Source organism: Opisthocomus hoazin, chromosome 6, assembly GCF_030867145.1.
Source record: "Opisthocomus hoazin isolate bOpiHoa1 chromosome 6, bOpiHoa1.hap1, whole genome shotgun sequence".
Taxonomy (NCBI): domain Eukaryota; kingdom Metazoa; phylum Chordata; class Aves; order Opisthocomiformes; family Opisthocomidae; genus Opisthocomus; species Opisthocomus hoazin.
The window spans coordinates 6,229,233-6,254,065 of NC_134419.1; the positions used below are offsets into that span (position 1 = coordinate 6,229,233).

Below are 24,833 nucleotides of genomic sequence, written 5' to 3' on the forward strand. Positions count from 1 at the left end.
GGCCGCGCGGCAGAGCCACGGCGCTGGTATTCCCCTGCTCACCCCTCTGCTGCCGTCCTACGCAGAACTAGGAGCGACAGCCCGGGCTGCCGGCTGGCCCTGCCTTCCCTACGGGTGGCCTTGTCCTCTGCTCGAAGGACGATGACTTTCACATTTCCAGCATGACCCAGCTTGCGGTCTCCACTGGTCGTGGGAGCGGGGACTGGGTATTGCACAGCGTGCTGACGGCACTGTCCGCAGCGTGCCTGGGGTCAGCGCAGCTTGCTGTGTGAGGGGCTTTTCTGCCCACCCACGTACAAGGTGCTAAGCAAGGGCTGATCTTTCAATACTGTTTCCCTCCACCAGCCTTATGCAGGCTTCAACTAAGCCATGAAAGCTGTGTCTGGTTTATGGTCTGCGGAACGTGCTCGCACCTTCTACTGGGAGCCGGCGGGTGAGCGGGCAGCTGGATGTTCCACTCTCGCAGGGAAGTCAGCAGGGGTGAAATATCTGGTGCCTGTTCTGAGCGGTTGCAGCCAAAAAACTCTGCAGAAAAATTACCAGCTGTGTCAAAGCTGTTCAGGAGCTCTTAGGCTAATATCCCTTTTTCTTTTCCCCCTCGTTGTGCAGAATTCACATTATAGCTGATAAAATTATGGGCTGTAATTATACACACATTCTGTAATTACATGTTTAGATTAGGGTTGGGCTTTTGCCATCTTTAGGTAACAAGTTAGAAATAGGTTAAACCTTCCAAAGCGGTGCTTCCTACTGGGTCTCTGTCTTCTCCTGGCAGTTAAAGCTGGAGTAACGGATCTGTAAGGGGCTTTTTGATGGGGGAAACACCCAGTCCACAATAGCCAAAGTTTGACAGGTTAACCTGGTGCTATCTATCCTCAGGTAACACCACACAAGTTATATATTGTAGTACCAGGAGGCTGCGAATCACCCAAAAAAAGTGACACCCAGCTTTGGTGGCCTCTGGTGCTTCTCAGCCTTTCAGCTCTCGGAGCATCGACGCTCCATCGTCTCTCTGGGGCTTCAGCGCTTATCGAGCCATGGCCGGTGTTGCTAACAACAGCAGCAAAAAGCAGAAGGGCACGTCCCCCAGAGCTGGATGATGGTTTGTTTCCATAACTGGAAGCTCTCGTCCGACACCGCTGTTTTGAAAACAAACTCCCGTTCCTGCGTGTGCATGGGACAACACGACTCGGCCCCGGAGCTGGGGCCAGCGGCGGGCGAGGGCCAGCTGCGCTGACCCGGGAGGATGTCGGCCCTCGGCCAGGGGCACCTCGTGCCCAGGGCAGGGACCAGAGCCACCCACGATGGTGGCCTGGGGCTGGCTCGCTGACGGAGCAGAGCCTGTTTGGGGAGCAACGTCCCTACCAGCTGGGTGCTGGCTCCCCCTTCCAGGCTGTTTCCCCGTGGGGGTGAACATGAAGCCAGACGATGGATCATATCAACTGAGCACTGGTCTATGAATTTTATTTCAAAAAGACATTTATAAAATGTTTATTTATAAAATTTCAAATAAATATTTAAGGTACAAATGTAAAAACTAAGGTACTATGAAAGCTTTTTCTTCTTCCTTTTTTTTTTTTTTAAATGGAATTACAGCTAATACTACATGTCTTGGGAAGCTCTGAAAGGGAAACTGTTACAGCGGCACGGGACACCAGCAGATCGTTAACTTTGGCTTAACAATGAATAAAACACTAACAAAGCACTAACTGACTCTATAGCAATGCAGATTAAAATCTAATTAAAGAAGCAGACTGTTTAAACTAGAGCCCTTACGCTTGACTAGAAAGTAACGAAGTCTCCTAGATACATGAGTAGGCAATTATAAAACTGTCCGAAAATGGCTAAACTATGGTTTTTTTCCAGGTGCTAAGTGGCAGTAGCTGACATCTACTGAGCAACTAACCAGGAAAGAAGGAGCAACCCTCACCACAATTTTTTTTTCTTGGGGAAGGACGCCAGGATGGCTCCTGCGATGGGGCAGGGCTGCGGCTGCTGCTTGGGGAGCTCTGGCAGAGCCACCCAGGGTCCCGGTCCCGCTGCGTGCGAGAGGGTGATGGGTTTGTACCCCAGTGTCGCGGCAGCCCACGCGTGGAGGTCACCGGCAGCCGCGTGTCGGAGCGTGGGCCGTGCCGGGAGCGGCAGCTCAGCCCCGGGACAGTACAAAGTTGGCGATGCCCGTCCCTACTGCCGGCTCCGGCAGCAAATGGCGACGGCTGCGGCCGCGCTGCTGCCCGGGACGCTGGCTGCCACGCAGGTGTCATCCACGGCGTAGGCCCCCATGGTGCCGGGGCTCAGGGAATGGGCGTTACAGCCCGTCAGCGTCCAGCCGTCGTCACAGGACACCGTCACCTAACAGGGGAGAAGAGGTCACCCTCCGCTGGTCAGCAAAGGGGCAGGGGTCTGCCTGTCCCCGGTGCTGCTCAGGGTGATGTGGCCAGCGCCACAGTGAGCTGCTGGACCCCAGGCTGGTGCCTGTCCCGTTGCAGGTGGGTGACCGGGGTGCCAGGGAAGGCTGGGGCTGGGGCTGCACTTGCAACAAGATGCCGGAGCCAAGCCGACCCCCCATCAGGGCAGCAGAGGGAGGAGCAGAGGTGAGGACAGCACCATGGCAGAGGGATGTGCAGAGGTGAGGACAACACCATGGCAGAGGGATGAGTGGAGATGAGGAGAACACAGTGGCAGAGGGATGGGTGGAAGCGAGGACAGCACTGTGGCAGAGGGATGAGTGGAGGCGAGGACAACACCAGTGCAGAGGGATGTGCGGAGGTGAGGACAACGCCATGGCAGAGGAGCGTGCACTGTCCCTACCTTCTCCGCAGCACCCGGCGCCGCGTGCTCCTTCACCCGGCACTCGAGGCCGGCCGCGGGGCAGCACAAGGCGTGCGCCATCACCTCTGTCCCACCGGCGCAGCGGCTGGGCTCGCTCCCCGGCCCTGGCACCGGCCTGCCGCCATCACCCAGCGCCGCGGCGGGGGAGTGGAAACTGCACCCTGCCCAGGGAAGAGGGGCTGTTGGCTGCCATGGCAGCATCCCAGCACACACACGGGCGCCAAGGGAAGTCCCCGCCGAGCCCTGAGCCTTCCCCGCCTCCCCTGTCACCCCAGCACTCGCACCTGCCCTTGTACCCCCCCATCATGGAGATTTTCTGGCAGAAACGCCCTCGGCCATCAGCACGTTGGCTCAAGGCTCTGCTGCCCGGCGAGTCGGGAGTTACCGGTCAGCACATGGTCCCACGCGGAGCAGCCGGCCCCGTCGGAGCTGGCGTGGATCCGGCACTCGGCCCGGGGCCACGTGCAGCACCGGGCGATGGCGTAGACACCCTGGCCCCGGAAAGCGTTGTGTGCCACGCACTGCTTCCACCCGTCCTTGTCCTGCGGCCGGGGCAGCACGGTGTCACCAGGGTGCTGGGGGCCTGGGGACACCCCGGGGACATCCCAGGGACAGCCCGCCCGCCCGCGCTCTGCTCACCTCCATGTGCTCCCCCAGCCGCTTGCCACTGTGGGAGAAGCTGGAGCAGCTGAGCATCTCCTCGGCGCCGGCGCAGCGAGCCACGGCCGTGGCGTGCCGGGTGAGCCCTGAGCGCGCTGACCACACCGAGCGGCAGTACAGCTGCCCGTCTGCAACGGGGCAGCCGGCGTCGGCAGCGGGGCAGGCACTGCGGCAGCACCCACGGCATGGACCGGGCCACCGGCGCCTGGGCTCCGCCGTCCCCTGCCAACGCACCGGGCTTTCGCCCAGGTGCTGCTTTCCCCAGCAAGGGCAGAGCTCTGCCAGGTGCCCAAGAAGCAGCCGAGGTCTTTACCTGCACCCAGCCGGGCGGGCAGCCCGGCCACACTGTTGGGCGTCTGGAGCCGCTGTTCCTTGGGGAACCACGCCATGTCCATCACGTTCTTGGTGGTGAAGTGCAGCAGGCGCTGCCGGAGCTCGGCGAGGCTCAGCCGGGGCTCGGCGCTGAGCAGCATGGCGGCGATGCCTGCCGAGAGCCCGCGGGCTGCGGTGAGAACCGGGGGCCGCGCAGCCGCCTACGCACGACCCTTCCCAGCAGCGCAGCTCCAGGGCTACGAGGATGATGAGGGGACTGGAGCATCTCTGCTACGAGGAAAGGCTGAGGGAGCTGGGCTTGTTCAGCCTGAAGAAGAGAAGGCTGAGGGGGGACCTTAGAAATGTTTATCAATATCTCAAGGGTGGGTGTCAGGAGAACGGGGCCAGACTCTTTTCAGTGGTGCCCAGCGAAAGGACAAGGGGCAACAGCCACAAACTGAAGCAGAGGAAGTTCCAGCTGAACGTGAGGAAGAACTTCTTCACTCTGAGGGTGACGGAGCACTGGCACAGGCTGTCCAGGGAGACTGTGGAGTCTCCTTCTCTGGAGATATTCCAGAGGCGCCTGGACAAGGTCCTGTGCAGCCTGCTGTAGGTGACCCTGCTTCGGCAGGGGGGTTGGACTAGATGACCCACAGAGGTCCCTGCCAACCCTGACCATTCTGGGATTCTGTGATTCTGTGAGAGGGAATCGCTGCAGCCCATCACCCCCACGCAGAGCAGGCAGGAGCTCTGCACAGCGTGCAGCACCCACAGCACTGTGGCATGCAAAGACGTCCCCAGCACAGGCCACCCAGATGCCCTGCGCCCACGGGGACGCGTGCCCTGCCTGCCACCCCGGAGCCCGGCTCGCCTGCCACGTGCGCGGCCGCCTGCGACGTCCCGCTCTGCGCCGTGAAGCACGTGCTGCAGTCGCTGGAGGCGCCGATGATGTCATCACCCGGGGCGAACAGGTCCACGCAGCGGCCGAAGTTGGTGCCCAGGGTGCCGATGGAGGCGGGCTGGTCCTCGCTGTTGGTGGCACCCACCGTGATGACCTGCCAGGGCGGTGACGGGGGGGACGTGGGGTGGGATGGGATGAGCAGCCCCAGCCCGCTCGCCCGACTTGGAGCTGGAGCGGGTGGACCTGGGGAGGTGGCAGCACGTCCCTGCGTGTCCTCACACCTCAGTGACCCCCCCAGCCCATACCTCCGGCTCGGACGCCGGCGAGTAGCGGCAGGCATCGTCCTTGTAGTTACCGGCAGCCGCGACCACCACCACCCCCCGGTGTGCCATCCGCCGGCAGCCGGCATTGAGCACCCGGCTGTGGGCGCCGGCGAAGGGCAGCAGCACCACGAGCGGGGTGCGGGGCTGAGCCTCCAGCATCGCCTCGACGAACTCCAGGCCTGGGGGGTCGAGACGAGGGACGGGGCACTCTCGCGGGATGGGGACCCAGCGAGGGGCTCCGGGAGGGAGGGAGCGCGGGGTGGCTCACCGGTGAGGGTCCCGCTGACGGTGCCTTTCCCCTGGCAGTTCAGCACGCGGAGGCTGCGGACGCTGGCGCCCGTGGCCACGCCGGCGTCGCGCCCGCTCAGCACCCCGGCCGTGTGGGTCCCGTGGCGGTCGCACTTGCTGGCCTGGGGTGGGCATCACGGTTTTACACCGCGGCGTCCTCCCCATCCCACCCCACCCCTCGTGCTTTGCACCAGCGAAGTCCCACTGCAGAATAAATCTTTAAAAAGATTTAAAAAGATCCCCATCCCAAGGCGCGGGCAGCCCTGGCGGCCCCGGTGTGGTGTGGAGCGTTGTTCTCTCCTGCGACGACACCTTGATGTGCACCCGTGCCCCCCCCAGCCTGCTCTCGCCATGCCCTGCTCAGCCACAGCCCCAGACAGACAACACCGAGGGTCCCAACGTCCCCCAGGACCACAGCTCCGCTGCCACGTGTCCTGCCTGCGATGTGCCAGGAGCCCAGCGGCTCTCCTGTCCTGGGAAGCCCCACGAGACCCTTCAGGGTTTGGTGGGTGCGGGGGGATGCTCTTGCCAGGCTGCAGCACCTCGGGGCTCACCTGCCTGTGGAAGCGGGTGCCGTCCTCCTCGGGGACGCTCTCGAAATCGGTCACGAGCACCCTGCCCCGGATCTCCCGGTGGGTGCTCTGCACGCTGGTGTCCAGCAGGTAAATCTCCACCAGGTCACCTTTATCTACCAGGGACGCAGATGGGGTGGGGAGAAGGGCAACCACCGCCACGGTCAGCCCGGGATGCTCCCACACCGCAGCTCCAGACCCGCAGCTCCACGGGGTTGGGTGATATCCCCCTCCCCAAGACATCAGGAGAGGGGACGGGGTCACTAACCCTTCCCCTCACCCCCACAGTCCCCCCCCTGCGCCCCAGTGCTTACTGGGAGGGCTGTAGGCGCCCGAGCTGGGCTGCGGTGGCACGATCCTGCCCAGGTTCCAGGGGATGCTCTGGGCGAAGACGTAGGCGTCCTCCTCGACGTACTCCACGTGCGGCAGCCTCAGCGCCTGCGGGGAGGTCGCCCAGCGCCCGGTGTGCTGGCAAAGCCCCCGTCCCACCCCGGGGCTGGGGCTGCCACCTCGTAGCGGTGCCCCGGGACCCGTCCCCCTGCCCCACGTACCGTGTCCAGGACGTCGCTGCTCATCTTCACCAGGAAGGCGGGCAGGAGGTGGAACACGTGCAGCAGCTCGGTCAGGTACCCCCGCCGAGCCGCCCGGGCCTGCAGCCGCCGCGCCGCGCTTCGCACCTCGTCCTCGCCGCTTCCCGCCCGCAGCATCACCACGTAGCGCCCGGGCAGCCGCCACGACGCCTGTGGGGACGCAGCGGCCTCGGCGCTGGGGGATGCGCGCAGGCACGGCCGCCCCGTCCGGGACCCCTCGCTGCCCCACGCTCCTCACCTTGGCGGCGCGGTGGAAGGTGGCAGGACCCGAGGGGTCGGCCCCGACGGCAGCTGCCTCCTCCTCGGCTGCCCCCAGGGCCAGCACCAGCTCCTCCGCCAGCTCCGCCGCTGCCCGCGCCAGCACCAGCGCCAGCACCAGCGCCAGCGCCCGCGGGGCCATCCCTGCCCGGGGACCTGGCGGCGAACGTGGAGGTGACCGTGGTGCCAAGACCCCCGGCACGGCGCGGACCAGGGCGCGGAGTCGCTGAGCACCAGTGGGGCTTGGGGGATGGAGCCCACCCACGGGGACGAGGAGCCAGAGCCCACCCGCGGAGCCGAGGGGATGGAGCCCACCCATGGGGCCGAGAAGCCGGAGCCCACCCACAGAGCCACAGAGCCGAAGCCCACCTGCAGAGCCGAGAAGCCAGAGCCCGCCCACGGAGCTGAGAGGATGGAGCCCACCCGTGGGGCCAAGGAGCCAGAGCCAAACATGGAGCCGAGGGGATGGAGCCCACCCGCAGAACCGAGGAGCCAGAGCCCACCCACAGAGCCAAGGAGCCAGAGCCCACCCGTGGAGCCGAGGGGATGGAGCCCACCCGTGGGGCTGAGGAGCCGGAGCCCACCCGCAGAGCCGAGGAGCCAGAGCCCACTCACGGGGCCGAGAAACCAGAGCCCACCCCCAGAGCCAAGAGGATGGAGTGCACCCGCGGAGCCGAGGGGATGGAGCCCACCCGCAGAGCCGAGGGGATGGAGACCACCTGCAGAGCCAAGGAGCCAGAGCCCACTCGCGGGGCCGAGAAGCCGGAGCCCACCCGTGGAGCCACGGAGCCGGAGCCCACCCGCAGCTGCGGTTTGCCCGTCGCGGCAGGGTGGGCAGGGATCACGCCACCGCCGCCAGCCCCCTCGGCCCACCCAGGTGGGTTAACCATTAACGGGCCCGCGGGCGGGAAGGGGCGGTGGGCCGGCAGCCACGCGGGACAGCGGCGCGGCGTGGGGGGAGCCGGCAGCCTGGAGATCCCCCCAGAGCCCCCGCGCATCTCCGGAGCGCTGGCGCAGACGCTCAGGGACTGTTTTCAGAAGGGGATGAAAGCTTTTCTGTGCCTCTCGCTGGCTGACTTGGGAGATAAATTCCCGTGAAAGCCTCTAATCCCGTCGAGGCATTTTTTACAGAGTCGTCACACACCGCAAATTTTATTTTTCCGGGATACGGTTGGTGCTTCCCCGTGGCTCTCACCGCTGCCTCCCCCCCCGTCCCGCGCTGCCCCGCTGACCTTCGGCAAAGCCCTTCCCTGCTCCCCGCTCCGGAGGGAAAGAGGCTTTTGGGGGGGGTTACTGGCTAGTCGTGAGCTCCTCGGAGCTTATTTATTCTATATGGATACAGATGATTTATATGGATGAGTATGTTTTTAAATTATGTGTGTGGTTTATATGGATGTATATGTTTTGTAGGAATGTGCATGCTTTATATGGTTGTGTATGTTTTATAATGATGCATAGGGTTTATAAGGATATGTATTTTTTATATAGATGTGTATGTTTTATACAGATGTAAAGGTTTCATATGGATGTACATATTTCGTATGGATGTGTATGTTTTATATGGATGTGTATGTTTCATAATAATGCATAGGGTTTATATGGATGTATATATTTTATATGGATGTGTATGTTTCATATGGCTGTGTATGTTTTATAACGATGCATAGGGTTTATATGGGTGTGTATGTAAGTTTTATGCGGATTTATATATTTTATTTTTAAGGAGAGCTCGAGTGGGTGCCTGCACCCTGGTCTGGGTAGCTCGGGGGGCACCAGACCCCACTCGCCTCGCACTCCCGCTGCGGGGAGCTGGCATCGCCAGGGCCCGGTGCCCGGCAGGCTGCTCGCGGGGACACGTCTCGCTCCTGATTTTCGGCTCAGCTTAACCAGGCGCCGCTGAGCCCTCCCATGATGTGGAGCTGGAGCTTTGGGGCAAGTCTGGGGCAGCTGAGCACCGGGGGACCCCATCTCGAAGGGGAAAGTCATCCCTTCCCTGCAGAGTCGCTCCCTTCCTTTTTGCAGGGAGGACGGGTGGTGTCCGAGGGAAGGGTGGGGAGAGCCCACAGAGGAGGAGGTGGCAGAGACACCCCCCCCCAGCCCCAGGCTCTGAGCGACCCCGGGAAGGTCGAAGTTCCGTCTGAACATGAGGAAGAACTTCTTTCTTCCAAGGGTGATGTGACCCTGGCACAGGCTGCCCAGGGAGGTTGTGGAGTCTCCTTCTCTGGAGATATTCAAGACCCGCCTGGACAAGGTCCTCTGCAGCCTGCTGTAGGTGACCCTGCTTTGGCAGGGGGTTGGACTAGATGACCCACAGAGGTCCCTTCCAACCCCTACCATGCTGGGATTCTGGGATTCTGTGAATACCTGGCCGCAACGCATGAGAGACGCCCAGCCCCGGAGCTCTCTGGAACGAGCGCATATCTGCAGAAAGATTATTTTTTTCACAAAAAACTATTCACAAACAGCCAAAAAACTTGCATCGTGCAGAGAAGAGATCTGTTCCCCATCCAGGGGAGCTGCTGGCAGCAATCCCTGCTGCTGAGAGCTGTGCCTGTGTGAGGGGGTGGGCGTCCTGTCTGGAGGGGAGGAAGGAGAGAGCTGAGAAGGCAACAGAGAAGACCCCACAAAAGGGGGAAAGGGCCCCTAAACCCCCTGCCACCTTCCAGCAGCGGAGCTGGCAGAGGGGAGAGTGATGCTGGCTCAGGAAACTCCCTCATCCCGCTGTGGCTGCAGCAGCTGCGAAACTCGGGGCAAAAAAAAAAAACAAACAACTAAAAAACAAAAAGAACAGCTACTTTTAAGCCATGTTTGGGGGTAGATCAGTATAATTTGGTTATTTGCGAGGCATCAAGCCACAGAGGTTGTAGAAACGTGCACCAGCCGGGAATCGAACCCGGGTCGCAAGAATGGGAATCTTGCATGATACCACTACACCACTGGTGCGTTGGGATGATGAAGCAGCGGGACCCCACTCGTGCTTCCCCCCGCACCCTCACGCAGGAACCCCGCGGCCGTGGGCCGCGGGGTTCCTGCGTGAGGGTGCGGGGGGGTGGTATTCGGCCGTGGGTTACCCCCACGGGAGACCAAGCGGGGTGTTGGACGCCGCAAAACTCCTAATTTCATGCAGAACTCCTAATTTCATGCAGGAATGTCCCGTTTCTTGCAATGTTTAACCTCGGCCGGCGTCGGGGAGCTGAGCCCTTCGGCCCCGGCAGCCTCCGACCCAAACCCGGCTGCACGAAGGGTTCCTGGGGTGGGGGTGGGGGTCCTCAGCCCTCTCCCCTTTTCCGAGCGGCGTCCCGGGGTTGGAGCGAGCGTAAACGGTCGGGCGATGCTTCCTCTTGGACGGCCGCCCGCGATCCCGCCGGCGATGTTTAGCAAACACCAGCGTCTTCGTTCCCCACCCTCCTGACCGAAAACACCCCGAGCGTCACCCGGTGACGCAGAGGTGAGCACGGGGTGCGGGGGCAGCGGGAAGGGCGTTGCGGGGGTGTGAAGCCCCCAGGCAGAGCCATTAGTGATAGGACAAGAGTAACTAGTGACAGGACGAGAGGCAATGGCCTCAAGTTGCGTCAGGGGACATTTAGATTGGATATTAGGAAAAATTTCTTTCCTAAAAGAGTGGTCAGGGATTGGACCAGGCTGCCCAGGGCAGCTGTGGAGTCCCCATCTCTGGAGGGGTTCAAAAACCATGTGGATGTGGCACTTCGGGACATGGTTTAGCAGGCGTGGGGGTGTTGGGGTGACGGTTGGACCTGATGATCTTAGAGGTCTTTTCCAACCTTAATGGCTCCGTGATTACTACGATTTCTTGCCCCACCCTGGGCTGTAGCACCAAAGCACTCCCCAGCCGGCATGGGAGCGCGGGGGGCATCGTTTCCAGGGATCCCATGCTCCAGCCCCCTCGGGTGCCAGAGGACAGCTCTCCCCCCGCTTTTGGCCTTGTCAGCCCACACAGATTTGTGCGCTGTGTGCGCTTGCAGCCCAGAAAGCCAACCGTACCCTGGGCTGCATCAAGAGCAGCATGGCCAGCAGGGCGAGGGAGGGGATTCTGCCCCTTTACTCTGCTCTCGTGAGACCCCACCTGGAGTCCTGCATCCAGCTCTGGAGCCCCCAGCATAGGAAGGACATGGATGTGTTGGAGCGGGTCCAGAGGAGGGCCACGAAGATGATCCGAGGGCTGGAGCACCTCTCCTACGAGGACAGGCTGAGGGAGTTGGGGCTGTTCAGCCTGGAGAAGAGAAGGTTCCAGGGTGACCTTAGAGCAGCTGCCAGTACCTGAAGGGGCCTCCAGGAAGGATGGAGAGGGGCTTTGCACAAGGGTGTGTAGTGATAGGACAAGGGGGGATGGCTGTAAACTAAAAGAGGGCAGATTTAGATTAGACATTAGGAAGAAATTCTTCAGCATGAGGGTGGTGAAACACTGGCCCAGGTTGGCCAGAGAAGCTGTGGATGTCCCCTCCCTGGCAGTGTCCAAGGCCAGGTTGGATGGAGCTCTGAGCACCCTGGTCTGGTAGAAGATGTCCCTGCCCATGGCAGGGGGGTTGGAACCAGATGAGCTTTAAGGTCCCTTCCAACCCAAACGATTCCATGATTCTGTGATTTGCCGGAGAGCCGCTCTGGCAGCAGAGACGTGGCCCCAAGCCTGCCAGGGCCATGCCGGGCACAGGCAGCATCCAGCCCAGCTCTCCCAAATCAGGGCGAGGGGCTCTCAGCATCCCCACACCGCTGGACCGAACCCGGCTGCCCTGGCACTGCCCTCTCTGCGGGTCGCAGAGAGGCTGCGGAAAGCCGCCGTGTCACCCGTGTCACGGTGACAAACCAGGCTCAGCTCCATCCGTGCGACTGGAGACCCACGCTTGTTATTCAGGAGGTGGGGGGGGACAGCAAGGTGTGTCCCTCCCCGTCACCCCTCTCCCAACCTGGAGACACGAAGGCTGCCCGCTGCCGGAGTCTCAGGATCGAATTTTAATTCCGAGGCGGCTTTGATAAGCGGGAGGAAGGCTTTGTGGACATCTCCGCCTCGTAAAGCCGACCGGGGGTGAACGTGTCTTCACCTACCTCCGCGCCGATCCCGTTTCAAGCAGCAAATCGAATCCTTTCCCTTCCCAAGGACGTGATTTAACCCGGATCCTGCCCAGCCCGGCATTCGCGCCGATCTGTGCCCACCCGAAGGGCTCCGGCGAGGGGGTCCTTGCTGCCGACGGTCCCCTCTGTCGTGGAAGTTCGGGGTGTCGGGAGACGGCGACGCTCCCCTCGGATTGTGCGGGCTGGCAGCGTTTCGGGGCGCAGCCCCGGCCCCTCTCCTCCAGGCTGCGACGCCCGCGTCCCCACCGCGAGATGGGTCCGTGCCAAGCGGCTGTTCCTCTCCGGGAAATCAGTTTTCGGGCTCGAAAAGGCGGTCACTATCCTCTAGGAGAGCGTCCGGCCCCTCTCGGAGCCCGTAGTAGAGGTCGTCCTCCTCCCTGGTGCCTTTGTGGGGGGAAGCGGGGTGCTGCCCCCCAGCCGGGGAGCGGGTCGGGGTGCTGCCGGAGGGGGTGGCGGGCGGCGCGGGCCGGCGTCGTGGCACGGGGCTGCCGGGCACGGAGCCCTCCAGCGATGGGGTGTCCATGTCCTCCAGGAGGGATGCCAGCGGGGCGTCCCCCGGGGCCGGCCGGGGGGGGCTGCGGGGACAGGGAGGGCTGAGGGGCGACGGGCAGGGCAGGGCTTACACCCAACACAGCTGGGTCGGAGCTGGGGTTTCTCCCAGCATCACCAGTCCCCTTGCTGGGTGGCTGGGACACCCCAAGGAGCCCCTACCTCAGCCCCCGGTGCCCGCCTTTACGGGGACAGCCCCTGTGCCACGTCCCCTCTCCTGCCCGAGGGGCGAAGCAGTGGCTGCCCTCGCACCCTGTTCCCGCACCCCAGGGAGCAAGCGGAGCACCCAGTCCCGACGGTAGCGGCGTTTTGGCAGAGGGGGTGCCCGAGCCCTACGCCCCGAGGCTGCACGGGGACCCCCATCACCCGCAAAGCGCTTTTGGGATCTCCTGGCCCGACGCACGGGTATCGCGCGTGGCATCTGGTTCGAGGGAGCGTACTGAGCGTCTCATTTCCACCAAAGCCTGCCCAGGAGCTTGGGATTCATTCTGGTCAGGGAAACTGGTTGCATTTTAAAAATAAAATAAAAGCAAAATGCAAATTACAGCCAAAGGCAATCCAGATTTCCCGCTGGTAAATAATTTGGCGCTGAGACTCCTCATGGGCTGAGACACCACCCGGGCTCCAGCGGGGCTGGGGGCTGGGGGCTGGGGGGGGGTTGGTGCTGTGCAAAGACCCCTCTGCCTCCTCTCCCTCCCCTCCCACCGGGGCTTTGACCCCCTCGGTTTCACCCCACATCCCACCGGTGCCACCCCGACCCCACGGGCATCACGTACCAGCCGCCCGCCGCCGCGTCCAGCCAAGGCGCCGGCTCCCGGGGGGGGTCTCCAGCACCCCCCAGCTCCCGGTGCACCTCTGCTTTCGCCTGCACGGCCGACTGGGAGCGGCTGCGGGGTCTGGGCTGGGCCGCGGACGGGAGCGGGGACGAGCCCACCGCCTGGCTCTGGATCTGCTCGTAGGACGGCAGGCTCTTCTCGTAGGTGCCGGTGGCCTCTTGGTCGGGGCAGGGTGCAACCAAGCTGCGGGCGAAGGAGGAACGGGGTGCTGAGCAGGACCCGGATCCCTGCGGAGCCGGGAGATGCTCAGGGACACCCACACAGGGCTCCGCCAGGTCCTCGCAGCGGGATGCCCGCAGGAACGCGGCTGGATGCTCAGCACCCCCCAGCATCGCTCCGGCTCCGACCCCGGGGGGGTCGGCCAGCCCTTGCCTCCCCCACCCCGGCCCCCACTTGTCATTTTTTGCTGCAATAGGTGCAGTTGTCCCCGGTGTCGCTGTGCTCGGACACTGCCCTCGTCCCCGGGGGCACGCAGATAACCCTGTGTACCCACGAAAACCAAGCCAAGAGGAAACCGGCAGCGGACGGCGCTGGGACCTACCGGGTGTCCCTCTCCGGCAGCGCGATGGGTTTGTGGTCCAGGAACTGCTCGGCCTTGGGGTCCACAGGGACGAACGTTATCTGGGGGGGGAAAGAACCGCAGAGCCAGGGGGCTGCGCTGGGCGTCACAGGACCCTCGGCTGGAGGGTCCCTTCAGCTGGGCTTTCGGTCTTTCCCCAGCACACACGGACATCTTGCTTGGAAATTATTTTTTTTGGGGGGGAAAGCACTAAGGGATTGAATGAAGTCAGCACGGCCCCGTTCCTCCCCAGTGGGGTCATGCAGTCGTTGGGGTCCTGGGGCTGGTGGAGGAGGTTGGTGGCCAGGGACGACGCCGAGGGTGCCCTGTCCTTGAGCCCTGAGCCCAATGACGAAGCCACATCTCCCTCCTCAGCAGGGCTGAGCTCGGCTTCGGGGGGAGCTGGGGTCCCAGCTGGGTCCTGGGGTCCCACGCACCGCCCTGCAACCTGGGGTGCGGCCAAGCCGCCAACGGGCCACCCTGCACCACCGCGACCACCGCCACCGCTGCCCTCTCCTTGGGGAAAAAAAGCCGTTTTCTGCCAGCTCAGTTTCCCGGGCAGGGACGCGCGGCTGCCCGCTGCACCAGCAGTGCCCTCTGCCAAGGAGACCGCAGGTGGGGGCTGTGCTCGGGGGGCCAGGGCCCTCCAGACCTCCACGGCCACCACAGACCCCGCTCGGCGAAGCTGCGGGCTTGGGAAGGTGCAGGGGCTCGGGGGGATGGAGGAGCGGGGCCGCAGCTGCGGGCACCGGCAGGGGGGTGTAGCACGGTGAGAGCCCCCCAAGCCAACCCTCCCCACTCCGGACCACCCCGGCTTGCTTTCCCTTGGGACTGGCCAATATGGCAGGACCCCACGGATGGGGAAACTGAGGCACAGCCCGAGGCTACACGTCCACAGTAGTGAAGTGAGATAAGGAGCTGAAGCCCCCCAAACCCAGCTGAGCCCTCAAGCCCCCCGAGGCGCGCAGCGGCCGGCCGGCCCCTACCTTCGGGTAGCACTGGCACATGCTCCAGATGATGCCCACGGCTACGAGCAGGACGCCCAGGGCGCAGAAGGTGATGTAGATCTGGGGTTTTTCCACGCTCATGATGAACATCCCCGTCATTACCAGGAAAAAACCCAGGATGATGAAGCCGTAGCGAAAGCTCTTCTCCTCGGCCATGGGCACCAGGTGGGAGAGACACTGGGAAGCCCGATTCCCCGCGGCTGCGCCCACTGAGCACACCTCCGGGGTAAGGCGAGGAGTGGTTTCTTTCTCCGGAGGCTGCCAGGGGCTGAGGATCAGCTGCACGTCGAGCCCGGTCCTGCCCAGGGCTGAGCCAGCCAGTTTTTAACGGGTTTGTAATGAATGCAAACACCGACCCGCCGTTCACACTCCAGTGAAGCCGCCCGGCACGTGTCCGGGTAACCTTCCCTGCGGGCACGCGTGGCCGGAGCCCGCGCCTGGGGAAGGGACGGGGAGGGACAGGGGGGCACGGCCGCAGAGACGGGGACCCGGGGAGCGGCTGGTCCCGGTGGGACCTTCCCAGACCTGGGGGCTGGAGCTGGACTTGGCTGTAAATCGGAGCCGGCAGAGCCCCAAAATAAGGGGGACGCCAGGGCGCAGTGTGTTTTCCTTTTCGGGTTGGGAATAGCCCCTGTCTGGCTCCAGCTGGGTGCTGGGGAACCCCTCGGCGGGGCTGCCTCGGTGGGGAGCAGCCGGGCAGCGAAGGGGGGCATAAAGCCACAGAAGGACGGAGCAGGGTCAGTCCACCCGGGACAGCGAGGACACAGCGTCCGTGTGCCCCGTGTTTGCGTGAGAAGGAGCAGGGCTGCTCAAAGGCAGCCCCTTCCCACCGCATGTCCGACAGCCGGGCAGCAGCGGTGGCTTTAGAGCCCTCGGGTTGTTCCCTTGCTTGCCTGCTCGTGCGGGAAAGCATGTACCTGGCTTATGAAAAACAATGTATTATATTATAAATAATAAGCCCGTTATTTCGGTGGGATGGAGACACTGGCAGCAGCCCCCGACGCAGCCGGCCTTTCCTCTGGGCAAGGCTGAAAACCCGTCGGTGGTGGGCAGGGAGCGGGGCAAACTGCTCAGGGCGTCTTTTCACAGGACACTGCCTGAAACGCCGAGCGCGCTTGGACGCCCTGAACGCCCACACGAGCCACCGAGCATCCCTACACCAACTGAGGCGAGGCGCGGGAGTCAGCGTGCGGGGAAGCAGGGTGGAAGGGATGGAGATGCAGCTGGAAGGGGCATTGAAAAGGCAGAGGAGCGGCACGGAGCTGGTTTTTTTCTCTGCCCAGATTCCTGGTTCTTTGCTGCGGTTTTTATTCTATAGCTCTTGCTTTGAGTGTGCAGCCCCTGGTCCGACACGAGCTCCTCAGGGTTGATCAGAGCAGGGAACGCAAAGCATCTGCACCCAGCAGTGGTTTTATTAAAAATACGAAGGCTTTCAAACACACCAGTTACCCCCGCCGCGCCGGACACGTCGCCCACAGGCCCCGCAACCCTGACAGCCCCGGACTGATCGCTGGGACCCCTCCGCCTTCCCCCTCCTTTCCCACCCTCCTCTCACCCCAGCAGAGGAAGGGGCTCGGTTTAAAGCCGAGGGACCCGGCAGCCACTTGCAGCGTCCCAGCCCCGTGCCACCGCCGGCTCAGACACCCCGGACGCTGATGTTTTCGTAGCTTGGGGGAGGCGTTGCCTGCGGCTCCCCAGGGTGCTGGGTCTCCAGCCAGGACAGGCTGGGGCGGAACAAGGCGCTGTCGGAGGAGCTGCGCCGGCGGCCGCCCTCCCAGCTCTCGTCCTCGTCCAGGTAGTGATACAGGGGTGGCGTGAGGTCCTCCTTCCTCTCCAGTGGCTGGACGTAGGCTGGGGCACCGTGGGCAGGTCGGCAGGTCAGGGCTTCTTCGTAGGTGGGGATGGCGCTGGAGTCCCAAGTGCTGGGAGGGAAAGAAGAAGAAACCCAGCAGTGCACCCCATCAACAAGAGCGTCCCAGCGTCCATAAACCAGAGCATCCCAGCATCCATCAACTGGAGCATCCCAGTATCCATCAACCAGAGCATCCCAGCACCCAGCAACTGGAGCATCCCAGCACCCAGCAACTGGAGCATTCCACCACCCAGCAACTGGAGCATCCCAGCACCCAGCAACTGGAGCATCCCAGCACCCAGCAACCCCATCAGCTGGAGCATCCCTGAGCATGGTGGACATGTGTGTGCTGAGGATGGCACATGGGCAGGTTTTCCATGCCCTGAGTCAAGAGAAGACCACTTCAGCCGCTTCCTGGCACCAGGAGGGTGGGGGTCCAGGTGGGAGGAAGGGCACCATCCATCAGACCTTGTAACAAAGCAGCGTTGCCCAGTTCCCACTGAGCTGATCAACCCCTGTGCAAGAAGAGGAAGGGCAAGCCTCGAAGAGTTGCCACCTCCGCTGTGAAGAGCTACAACCGCAGCTGTGGCTGACCACAAAGCAGCGGAGGTGCTGGCTCTGGAGACATCCGCCCCTTCGCTCTGCACCGCGCTGCTTCCCACGGGCAGCAGAGCACCCTCAGTGCCTGCCTAACCCCAGAGTCACTCCCCGAGCACAAACAGCCGGGCAAGGGCCGGGCATCCCGGTTCAACGCGGTCGCACCCCACCCTTGTGCCCGCCGGAGCCCTCCACACGCCGGCCAAGCCCGGTGACACTTCCAGCAGCGCTTTGCTGAGCAAACACAGCTTGTGTACAGGGAAAACCTCCGCCCAACCTTTGCCCTGCGCGCGGTCCCGCTTGGCACCCTCCGAAACGGTGCAGCCCCGAAGGCGGGGAGGCTTCGAAAGCAGCTCACCATCCGCTTGCTTCTGCTGATGAAAACCCCACGGAGGGGCACAGCTGGTCCAAAGGGAAAGCTGCGACGCTCCGCAGGGATGCCTCCATCCCGAAATCGGCAGCCCCCTGTCCCAGACCCACCACCCCGAGCGTCCACACCGCGGCTTTGCCAAACGGCCTCAGCTCGCAAAGGGACGCTGCCGCGGGAACGCAGAGAGGGGGATTTCCTCCCAGCACAGGACGCTTTGCTGCGGGAATGCCCGCACAGCTGGGCTGGAGGAGCTGCCGCAGCACCAGCAGTGCCAGGGAGATCCTTGGCCTTCCCATCTGGCACAGGGGCCGGGAGCTCAGGGAAGGGGACATTCACAGAATCACAGAATCACAGAATGGTCGGGGTTGGAAGGGACCTCTGTGGGTCACCCAGTCCAACCCCCCTGCTGAAGCAGGGTAACCCAGAGCAGGCTGCACAGGACCTTGTCCAGGCGGGTCTTGAATATCTCCAGAGAAGGAGACTCCACAACCTCCCTGGGCAGCCTGTGCCAGTGCTCCGTCACCCTCAGAGGGAAGAAGTTCTTCCTCAGGTTCAGACGGAACTTCCTCTGCTTCAGTTTGTGCCCGCTGCCCCTTATCCTGTCGCTGGGCACCACTGAAAAGAGTCTGGCCCCATCCTCCTGACACCCACCCTGCAGATATTTAGAGGCATTTCTAAGGTTCCCTCTCAGCTTTCTCTTCTCGAGGCTGAACAAGCCCAGCTCGCTCAGCCTCTCCTCACAGGAGAGATGCTCCAGTCCCCTCATCATCCTCATAGCCCTCCGCTGGACTGTCTTCAGTAGCTCCTTATCTTTCTTGAAGTGGGGAACCCATTCCCCGTGGGGGACACAGCAAAGCCCTCCACGGGAGGAGGAAGTCCCCCAGACTACCCAGACCGGCTCACGATCTCACCCCCAGATATTCAGAAGGGCACTGAAACCCCCGGAGAACCAGGAACGTGCCTCCCGCACCGACTGAATTTTTATGGTTTTATGTTCTTAAGAGCTTCTTTTAGTGATGTTTTTCCCCAGAGCCTGATTTATGCTGGAGCCAAGATCTTTGCTGTGACCCCATAAAACAGCACTGGGAAGGGCCGGCTGGCTTGGCTCCCACAGCAGCCTCTGGAAAAAAACCCTCTTTTGATCAAAAAACTTTTAAATCAAGAAGTGGGAATAAATCTCAGGCTCAGGCGGGAAGAGTCTGGGGATCTGACAAGCAGCAGTGGTGTATGGGGGGGTGAGGGGGTCTTCCCACACCCCGAAACGGGCTACAGAGCGAGCCCACCTGCACTCCCCTCTCTCCTTACGCCAACCCCAGGATTATTTTCCTCTTTTTCACCCCCTTTAACATAGATTTTTAGTCCCTTAAAGATGGCACAAACCCCATCATCCTCAAAGAGCACTGCAGACCTGTGCCACCGGGGAAGGTCTCGACAGCGGGACGTCCTGACGACACCGCCACCCCCCTAAACCCAGACCTTCTCCCAGAAAACCGATGCAGTTTTCCACGTGGCAGCTCCACTAAGGAGACTTCTGCCTCGGCCAGTGATGGCCCCGTGGGGCAAGGAGAGCTGCCTGAGGCTGAGCCCGGCGTTTCTGCTCGTCGGAGCCTGCCATGCAAGCAAGCCTGAGAGCAGGCTCCGCTCCACGGCCGTGCCGGGACAGTCAGACCCACCCTCGACTTCTTCCCAGCCAAGTATGGGACATGGCACCCACCTGCGGTTCCACTTCTCCGGAGGCTCCGCGCTGAAGTACTGCAGGTCCCTGGGGAAGTGGTACTGGTAGCGGCGGGAGACCACCCTGGTGTTGGCTTTCACGGACCAGAGGAGACCAAAGAGGAGGAGGATGCCGCCGATGCCGCAGCAGAAGAAGCTGACGGAGCGGAGCAAGGCGCCGGAGGAGGAGCTGGGCACGGCCTCGGCTTCCCGGGGAGGCAGGAGGTGAGCCCCGCTGCCAGCCGAGGTGCCCACCTCGCTGTCGCTCCACCAGGCAAAGCACAGCGTCCCGGTCACCAGCAGCACGGCCCCAGTGATGGTCACGCCGTAGCGGAAAGAGGCGGCTGCCATCCTTCGGGAGAAGGTCTCAGGAGGGGAGAAGAGCGAGACAAGGCATGGGAGAGCCCACGTCGCTGCAAGACAAGAAAGGGACCGGGTTTGAGTGGGACAAGGTCATGGACGACCTTCCAGAGGAGAAAACGACTGAGCTAGGACATCTCTGGGGGTTGCACGCTCTTTAGCTACTTATTCTTGACCATCAGAAGGGGCATTTCCACCAACTCAGATGGGAAGCCCTTGAGCAGAGCAAAGTCAGCGGCCAGTTTGGACCCACCAACGTCCCAACGGCCTCGTAAATACATCCTTGTTTCCAAGGAACAAGGCGGAGGCAGGGTGGACACCCCAGCCAGGGGAGCTACGGCGCCAGGGGCTGGCACAGCTCCTCCATTTCAGTTTTATCCCAGACTCCCCCCAATGCTCCGAGGACCACCAGATGGGTTCCTGGTCAAAGCAAGGCTTGGGGAAGAGGTCAGGTAGAGGGACATAAGCATGTCATGGTTTCCGAATTATCACTGCACACGTTTACTCCTCTGAAACTGGAGGTAAATCAGCCCCACAGCGACAGCGGGTGTCTGGCACGGCTGCACGCAAGCCGGCAGCCCAGGGGATTCAGGGCCGCGCCGCTTCTCGCTTTCTCAGGGAGGAGGGCCGAGTACCACCTCTGAAAGTCACAGAGATGCTAATCCGGGAGGAAAAATAAAACCCCAGACCCTCAGATGCAGCCAACCCGGAGGATCTCACCTAGGGACGGCTCCTGAGACACCAAGCGAGCGGGGACCCCAAAGAGCTCTCCTGCGAGTGATGGAGCCCACAATAGCTGTGCTCCCTGCCACGACCAAGCTCAGGGCAGGGATGGGAGCAGGAATCCATGAGCATCTCCAGTAAAAGTCAAGAACGTGCTGGATACAAGCTAAACCCTCAAGGGGGTATTAGCTGCTGCTGAAGTACTTCTGCCATGCCAAGGGGACTAAAGCAGCAGGCCGCTGAGATCTACGAGGCTCTTACTGACCCAGCTACAATGCCCCATTTCGGGACACTCCAGAAGTGGAGAGGGGTTCAGTTTATTTTGAAGGCACGGTAAGAGTGGACGAGTCCACTCAACCTTCATCCAGATGAGCTTTTGCACATCAAATCTTGCTCCTCTGGGTCAGCTCCAGCACACACCTTCTCAGCTCCCCAGCACAATCAATCCCACAGATGTCATCACCACCTTCACCATCCTATCAGGGTGGTCTGGGGTGGGTTTGACAAGCAAAGAGATGAGGCGGTGCCACGTGTTCCTGCTGGGCAGCACTTCTCAGCTCGATGTCACACACTGAGAGCAACCCTCCTTCCTATTCTGGGGAGGGGGAACAGGTTTCCGACCTCTGGGGCTCTCACCCCCCCTTGCTTTCTCCAGCAAACAAGAAGCATCTTCTTGCTGGGCATGGGGATCCCCAGCCCCCAAGTAACCAAAGAGCACTGGCAACCGGGGAGGCAGAGAGGTCCCACCACGTGCCCTCTGGCCTTGCTCACTGCCCAGCAAGAAGATGCAGGTTCAGCTCCCACTTCTTGATGGACAAAAAGCTTTGGACCATGTGGGAATCAAGCACCAGCACCCCCTTAGAGGTTCAGTCCAGGGTGACTCCTCGGTGAGGGCTTCTCACGGTGGCAGTGTAGCCAAGAGCCTGCACACCAGGGGATGGCCAGGACGAAGACAGAGGTGGATGGAGAGCCGGGTGACCCGCGCACAGCCTCCACCGCTGCCTTCATCACTTTGCCTGTATGTCAGTAAAATTAAGATAATCTGATGACTTTGGTCTCCACGGCTCCAGGCAGGGCTTGCTTCCTACAGTGGGGTAGGGCAGGGAGCAGCAGTCCAGCACAGACTCAGTGTGATCAAGGGCAGGTGGAATTTTGTTATTTCAAGCCATTTTTTATCAGATGGGCCCACTACATGGAAAGCCAAATTACATCGTAGTGAAAGAAACACCGTCTGATCTGATCTACCTTTAATGAAGGAATCCGATGAGAAGTGGGATTTAGGAAACCTGGAAGAAGGCTGAAGGACTGGGAGCCCCGACAACACGCTCCAGCTCCTGTCCTGCGGTCATAGCCGGAATTGTCACCCGGCTGGGGGTGGCCGGTGGTCCCTCCAGCAGCCGCAGCCACCCCTGGGAAGGAGGTGGTGTTCCTGGGCTGAGGGGACAGAGCTTCCCCCCCAACGAGGGGACGTGTTCAGATGCTCCCTCCGGAACGGCAGGGGTTTGGCTGAGCCGAGATGGAGACGGGACTGCTAGAGCCGCTGTTAGAGGCGGCTAGGGATCAGCGTCCTCCAGCTCACCACCAACGCGAGCAGGACACGGCGGACAAGCTGGGCTCACGCTGCCTTGCAGCAGCAGATGCTCAGGAGAGCGCAAGGACCCTGCTGACCCGTGAATCCAGCTCCTTTTGAGAGCATCGCATTCACCTGGAAAATTTTCAGCCAATATTGTTTAAAAAAAAAAACCAAACCCACAACCCAAGAAACCCTGCAGCAAAGCTCTCGATCCAACCGTGTGGAAACGACAGGTCACTCCGAACTGCAAGCCTGGGCTGAAACAGCACCGAGAGTTGCAACGTTCAGCTCCTGCAGCCAACGCTCTCCTCACTTTGGGGTCAGCCTCGTGCAGTTTGGGAGATGCCACGGTTCCCCAGGCAAGGTTTGGGAGATGCTGTGGTTCCCCGGGTGAGGTTTGGGAGATGCTGTGGTTCCCAGGGTGAGGTTTGGGAGATCCTGCAGTTCCCCGGGTGAGGTTTGGGAGATGCTGTGGTTCCCCGGGTGAGGTTTGGGAGATGCTGTGGTTCCCAGGGTGAGGTTTGGGAGATCCTGCAGTTCCCCGGGTGAGGTTTGGGAGATGCTGTGGTTCCCCGGGTGAGGTTTGGGAGATGCTGTTGTTCCCCGGGTGAGGTTTGAGAGATGCCGTGGTTCCCTGGGTGAGGTTTGGGAGATGCCGTGGTTCCCCTGGTGAGGTTTGGGAGATGCTGCAGTTCCCCTGCCCAAGCACAGGGAGTTCTGCAGCCCCCGGCGCTGCACACATCTGGGAGCGCTGGCAGTGAGGGGGAGGCAGACGTGGAGGGAAGGCGGAGAAGCCTCTGCGAGGTGATGGATTGACAAGCTCAAGAGAATAAACTCTTCACTCTTGACAAAAGCAGCGCGGGGAGCGATGCTCCCAGCCCCTCCAGCCTACCTGGCACGTGCTCCAGCAGCGTGTGTGCGGGGGCAGCTCCTCCACGCTGGGTGACATTGCCATTGCACCGTCCCCCTCCCAAAACCCCTGCCGGGGTGGCACGGCACTCCAGAGCCTCTTTAAAAGACCCAGGGACGTTTTTCTCAGGGCACCAACGGCTGGAAGAAGAGGCCAGAGGAGCCGGGGTGGGAGTGGAGGCTCCCAGCTCCGCTCCCGGGGTGCTGAGCACCCCACATGTCAGGTCTCCCGCCGAGCACTTCCAGGGCAGGCTTCCTCCGAAGACGGCAATTACCGGCTCCCAAAGAGCCACCTCCACCCGCCAAGCCACCCCAAACATCTTGTTCTTCCCCGTCTCCTCCTTTGACCTGCTCCGAAATAGTCTTTCCGGGGAAATACATTCGCACGCCGCTTGTACAAACAGATACGAATGTTGATAGTTTACGTAGTTCCAGCGAGATGCTGAGAATAGCATCCCCCTTACAAAGTTATGCGGGTGGTGATTCATAGGGTCTACGAAGCGTTGCTCGGAAAAACACCCTCACCCGGCGACGCAAGAAACGAAAAGGGTTTTGAGATCTCTCCCACCGCCGCCAAGCAGAAACCCACCCCCACAGCCTGCCCTTCCACACCGTGCCGGCCGGAGACCCTTAACCACGCTCAGGCGTGGCGAGAGGGACGCCAGGGAGAGACGTGGCGAAGTGCGAGCGTGTCGTACGATCACAGCATCACTAAGGCTGGAAAAGACCCCTAAGATCTGGAAAAGACCCTGCTTCGGCAGGGGGGTTGGACTAGATGACCCACAGAGGTCCCTTCCAACCCCTACTATTCTGTGATTCTGTGATTCTGTGAAGATCATCAGGTCCAACCGTCACCCCGGCACCACCACGCCTGCTAAACCATGTCCCGAAGTGCCCCATCTACACGTTGTCTGAACCCCTCCAGGGATGGGGACTCCACCGCTGCCCTGGGCAGCCTGGTCCCGTGCCTGACCACTCTTTCAGGAAAGAAATTTTTCCGAATATCCAATCTGAACCTCCCCTGACACAACTTGGGGCCGTTGACTCTCATCCTATTACTAATTAGTTGGGAGAAGAGACCAACACCCGCCTCACTACAGAGATTCCTTCCTGCCTGTATCTGAATTTGCTATTATTATCATTATTATTATTATTATTATTATCCATTAAGGGTTCGGTACCCCCCCAGCCCGCAACAATAACGCAGCTTTCAGGCGGCCGCCCCAGCCGGGCAGCCCCCCCCGCAGCGAAGCACACGGCCCCCGCGGCCCCCGCGCCCCGACGTCCCCTCGCCGGCAGCGGCCGCCGCCCGGTGGCACCCCCGGGGGTCCCGTCCCCGCCGCCCCCCGCCCCGCGCCCGCTGCCGCACTCACCCCGCTCCGGACCCGCGGCGGCGCCCGGGGAGCGCGGGGCGGCGGCCGGGCGGGGCGGGGCGGGGCGGGGCGGGGGGCGGGTCCCGGCTCGCGGCGGGCCCCTCCCGGCCCCGGGGCTCCCGGGGCACCGGCGGCACCGAGCTCGGCCGGCCGCGGGGGCGGGACCGCGGGACCGGAGCGTCGGGGGCCCGGGAGAGCTCCGGGACGCGGGGCCCGCGGGAGGGGCGCGGGGTGCGGCGCGGCTGCCCGGTGGGGGGGACACCACTGCCCACGGGTGGGACACCGCTATTGGGCAGAGAGGAACCTGATGAGGTTCAACCAGGGCAAGTGCAGGGTCCTGCACCTGGGGAGGAACAACCCCATGCACCAGTACAGGCTTGGGACGGACCTGCTGGAGAGCAGCTCTGCGGAGAGGGACCTGGGTGTCCTGGTGGACGACAGGTTAACCATGAGCCAGCAGTGTGCCCTGGCTGCCAAGAAGGCCAATGGGATCTTGGGGTGCATCAAGAAGAGTGTGACCAGCAGGTCGAGGGAGGTTCTCCTTCCCTCTACACTGCCCTGGTGAGGCCCCATCTGGAGCACTGTGTC

The 24,833-nt window shown here is 62.1% G+C and overlaps 3 protein-coding genes and 1 non-coding gene across 6 annotated transcripts; all 4 read right to left on the reverse strand.

The window, feature by feature from the left end:
• Nucleotides 1-1,433: 1,433 nt before the first annotated feature.
• Nucleotides 1,434-7,554, reverse strand: PCSK9 (proprotein convertase subtilisin/kexin type 9). Of its 3 annotated transcripts, none has more exons than XM_075424432.1 (13): nucleotides 7,456-7,554; nucleotides 6,717-6,892; nucleotides 6,440-6,628; nucleotides 6,203-6,326; nucleotides 5,871-6,004; nucleotides 5,297-5,438; nucleotides 5,011-5,207; nucleotides 4,676-4,859; nucleotides 3,806-3,976; nucleotides 3,472-3,620; nucleotides 3,218-3,374; nucleotides 2,812-2,993; nucleotides 1,434-2,352 (listed from the first exon to the last, which is right to left on the reverse strand). In XM_075424432.1, exons 2-13 carry the CDS (start codon nucleotides 6,876-6,878, stop codon nucleotides 2,185-2,187), a joined length of 1,959 nt encoding a protein of 652 aa, XP_075280547.1. In that variant the 5' UTR covers nucleotides 6,879-6,892; nucleotides 7,456-7,554; the 3' UTR covers nucleotides 1,434-2,184. The 3 variants fall into 3 exon arrangements, with proteins under 3 accessions (XP_075280547.1, XP_075280546.1, XP_075280548.1); XM_075424431.1 differs by having other exon boundaries at nucleotides 7,429-7,554; XM_075424433.1 differs by lacking the exon at nucleotides 7,456-7,554 and adding an exon at nucleotides 7,321-7,350.
• Nucleotides 7,555-9,608: 2,054 nt separating this feature from the next.
• On the reverse strand, nucleotides 9,609-9,679 carry TRNAG-CCC (transfer RNA glycine (anticodon CCC)). Its single transcript has one exon. It is a non-coding gene; the product is annotated as a tRNA-Gly (tRNA).
• A 2,171-nt stretch (nucleotides 9,680-11,850) lies between these two features.
• Nucleotides 11,851-14,931, reverse strand: BSND (barttin CLCNK type accessory subunit beta). Its single transcript, XM_075424728.1, has 4 exons — nucleotides 14,755-14,931; nucleotides 13,751-13,830; nucleotides 13,150-13,392; nucleotides 11,851-12,399 (listed from the first exon to the last, which is right to left on the reverse strand). The coding sequence occupies exons 1-4, from the start codon at nucleotides 14,929-14,931 to the stop codon at nucleotides 12,114-12,116; spliced, it is 786 nt and encodes a 261-aa protein (XP_075280843.1). The 3' UTR covers nucleotides 11,851-12,113.
• Nucleotides 14,932-16,323: 1,392 nt separating this feature from the next.
• On the reverse strand, nucleotides 16,324-24,278 carry TMEM61 (transmembrane protein 61). The gene is made up of 3 exons (XM_075424159.1): nucleotides 24,246-24,278; nucleotides 19,309-19,720; nucleotides 16,324-16,697 (listed from the first exon to the last, which is right to left on the reverse strand). Exons 2-3 carry the CDS (start codon nucleotides 19,656-19,658, stop codon nucleotides 16,412-16,414), a joined length of 636 nt encoding a protein of 211 aa, XP_075280274.1. The 5' UTR covers nucleotides 19,659-19,720; nucleotides 24,246-24,278; the 3' UTR covers nucleotides 16,324-16,411.
• Between the last annotated feature and the right edge of the window lie 555 nt (nucleotides 24,279-24,833).

Excerpts from the sequence above, each read along its gene's own strand:
- PCSK9 (XM_075424432.1), bottom strand. The coding sequence starts at position 6,878 with ATGGCCCCGCGGGCGCTGGCGCTGGTGCTGGCGCTGGTGCTGGCGCGG. Across the intron at positions 6,327-6,439 it reads GCAGCGACGTCCTGGACACG|GCGCTGAGGCTGCCGCACGT; the intron begins GTACGTGGGGCA and ends ACCTCCCCGCAG. Across the intron at positions 3,621-3,805 it reads GCCCGCCCGGCTGGGTGCAG|ACGGGCAGCTGTACTGCCGC; the intron begins GTAAAGACCTCG and ends GCCCCGTTGCAG.
- BSND (XM_075424728.1), bottom strand. The coding sequence starts at position 14,931 with ATGGCCGAGGAGAAGAGCTTTCGCTACGGCTTCATCATCCTGGGTTTT. Across the intron at positions 13,831-14,754 it reads TGTGCCAGTGCTACCCGAAG|ATAACGTTCGTCCCTGTGGA; the intron begins GTAGGGGCCGGC and ends TTCCCCCCCCAG. Across the intron at positions 13,393-13,750 it reads CTGCCGGAGAGGGACACCCG|CTTGGTTGCACCCTGCCCCG; the intron begins GTAGGTCCCAGC and ends CTTCGCCCGCAG.
- TMEM61 (XM_075424159.1), bottom strand. The coding sequence starts at position 19,658 with ATGGCAGCCGCCTCTTTCCGCTACGGCGTGACCATCACTGGGGCCGTG. Across the intron at positions 16,698-19,308 it reads CCGGAGAAGTGGAACCGCAG|CACTTGGGACTCCAGCGCCA; the intron begins GTGGGTGCCATG and ends TTTCCCTCCCAG.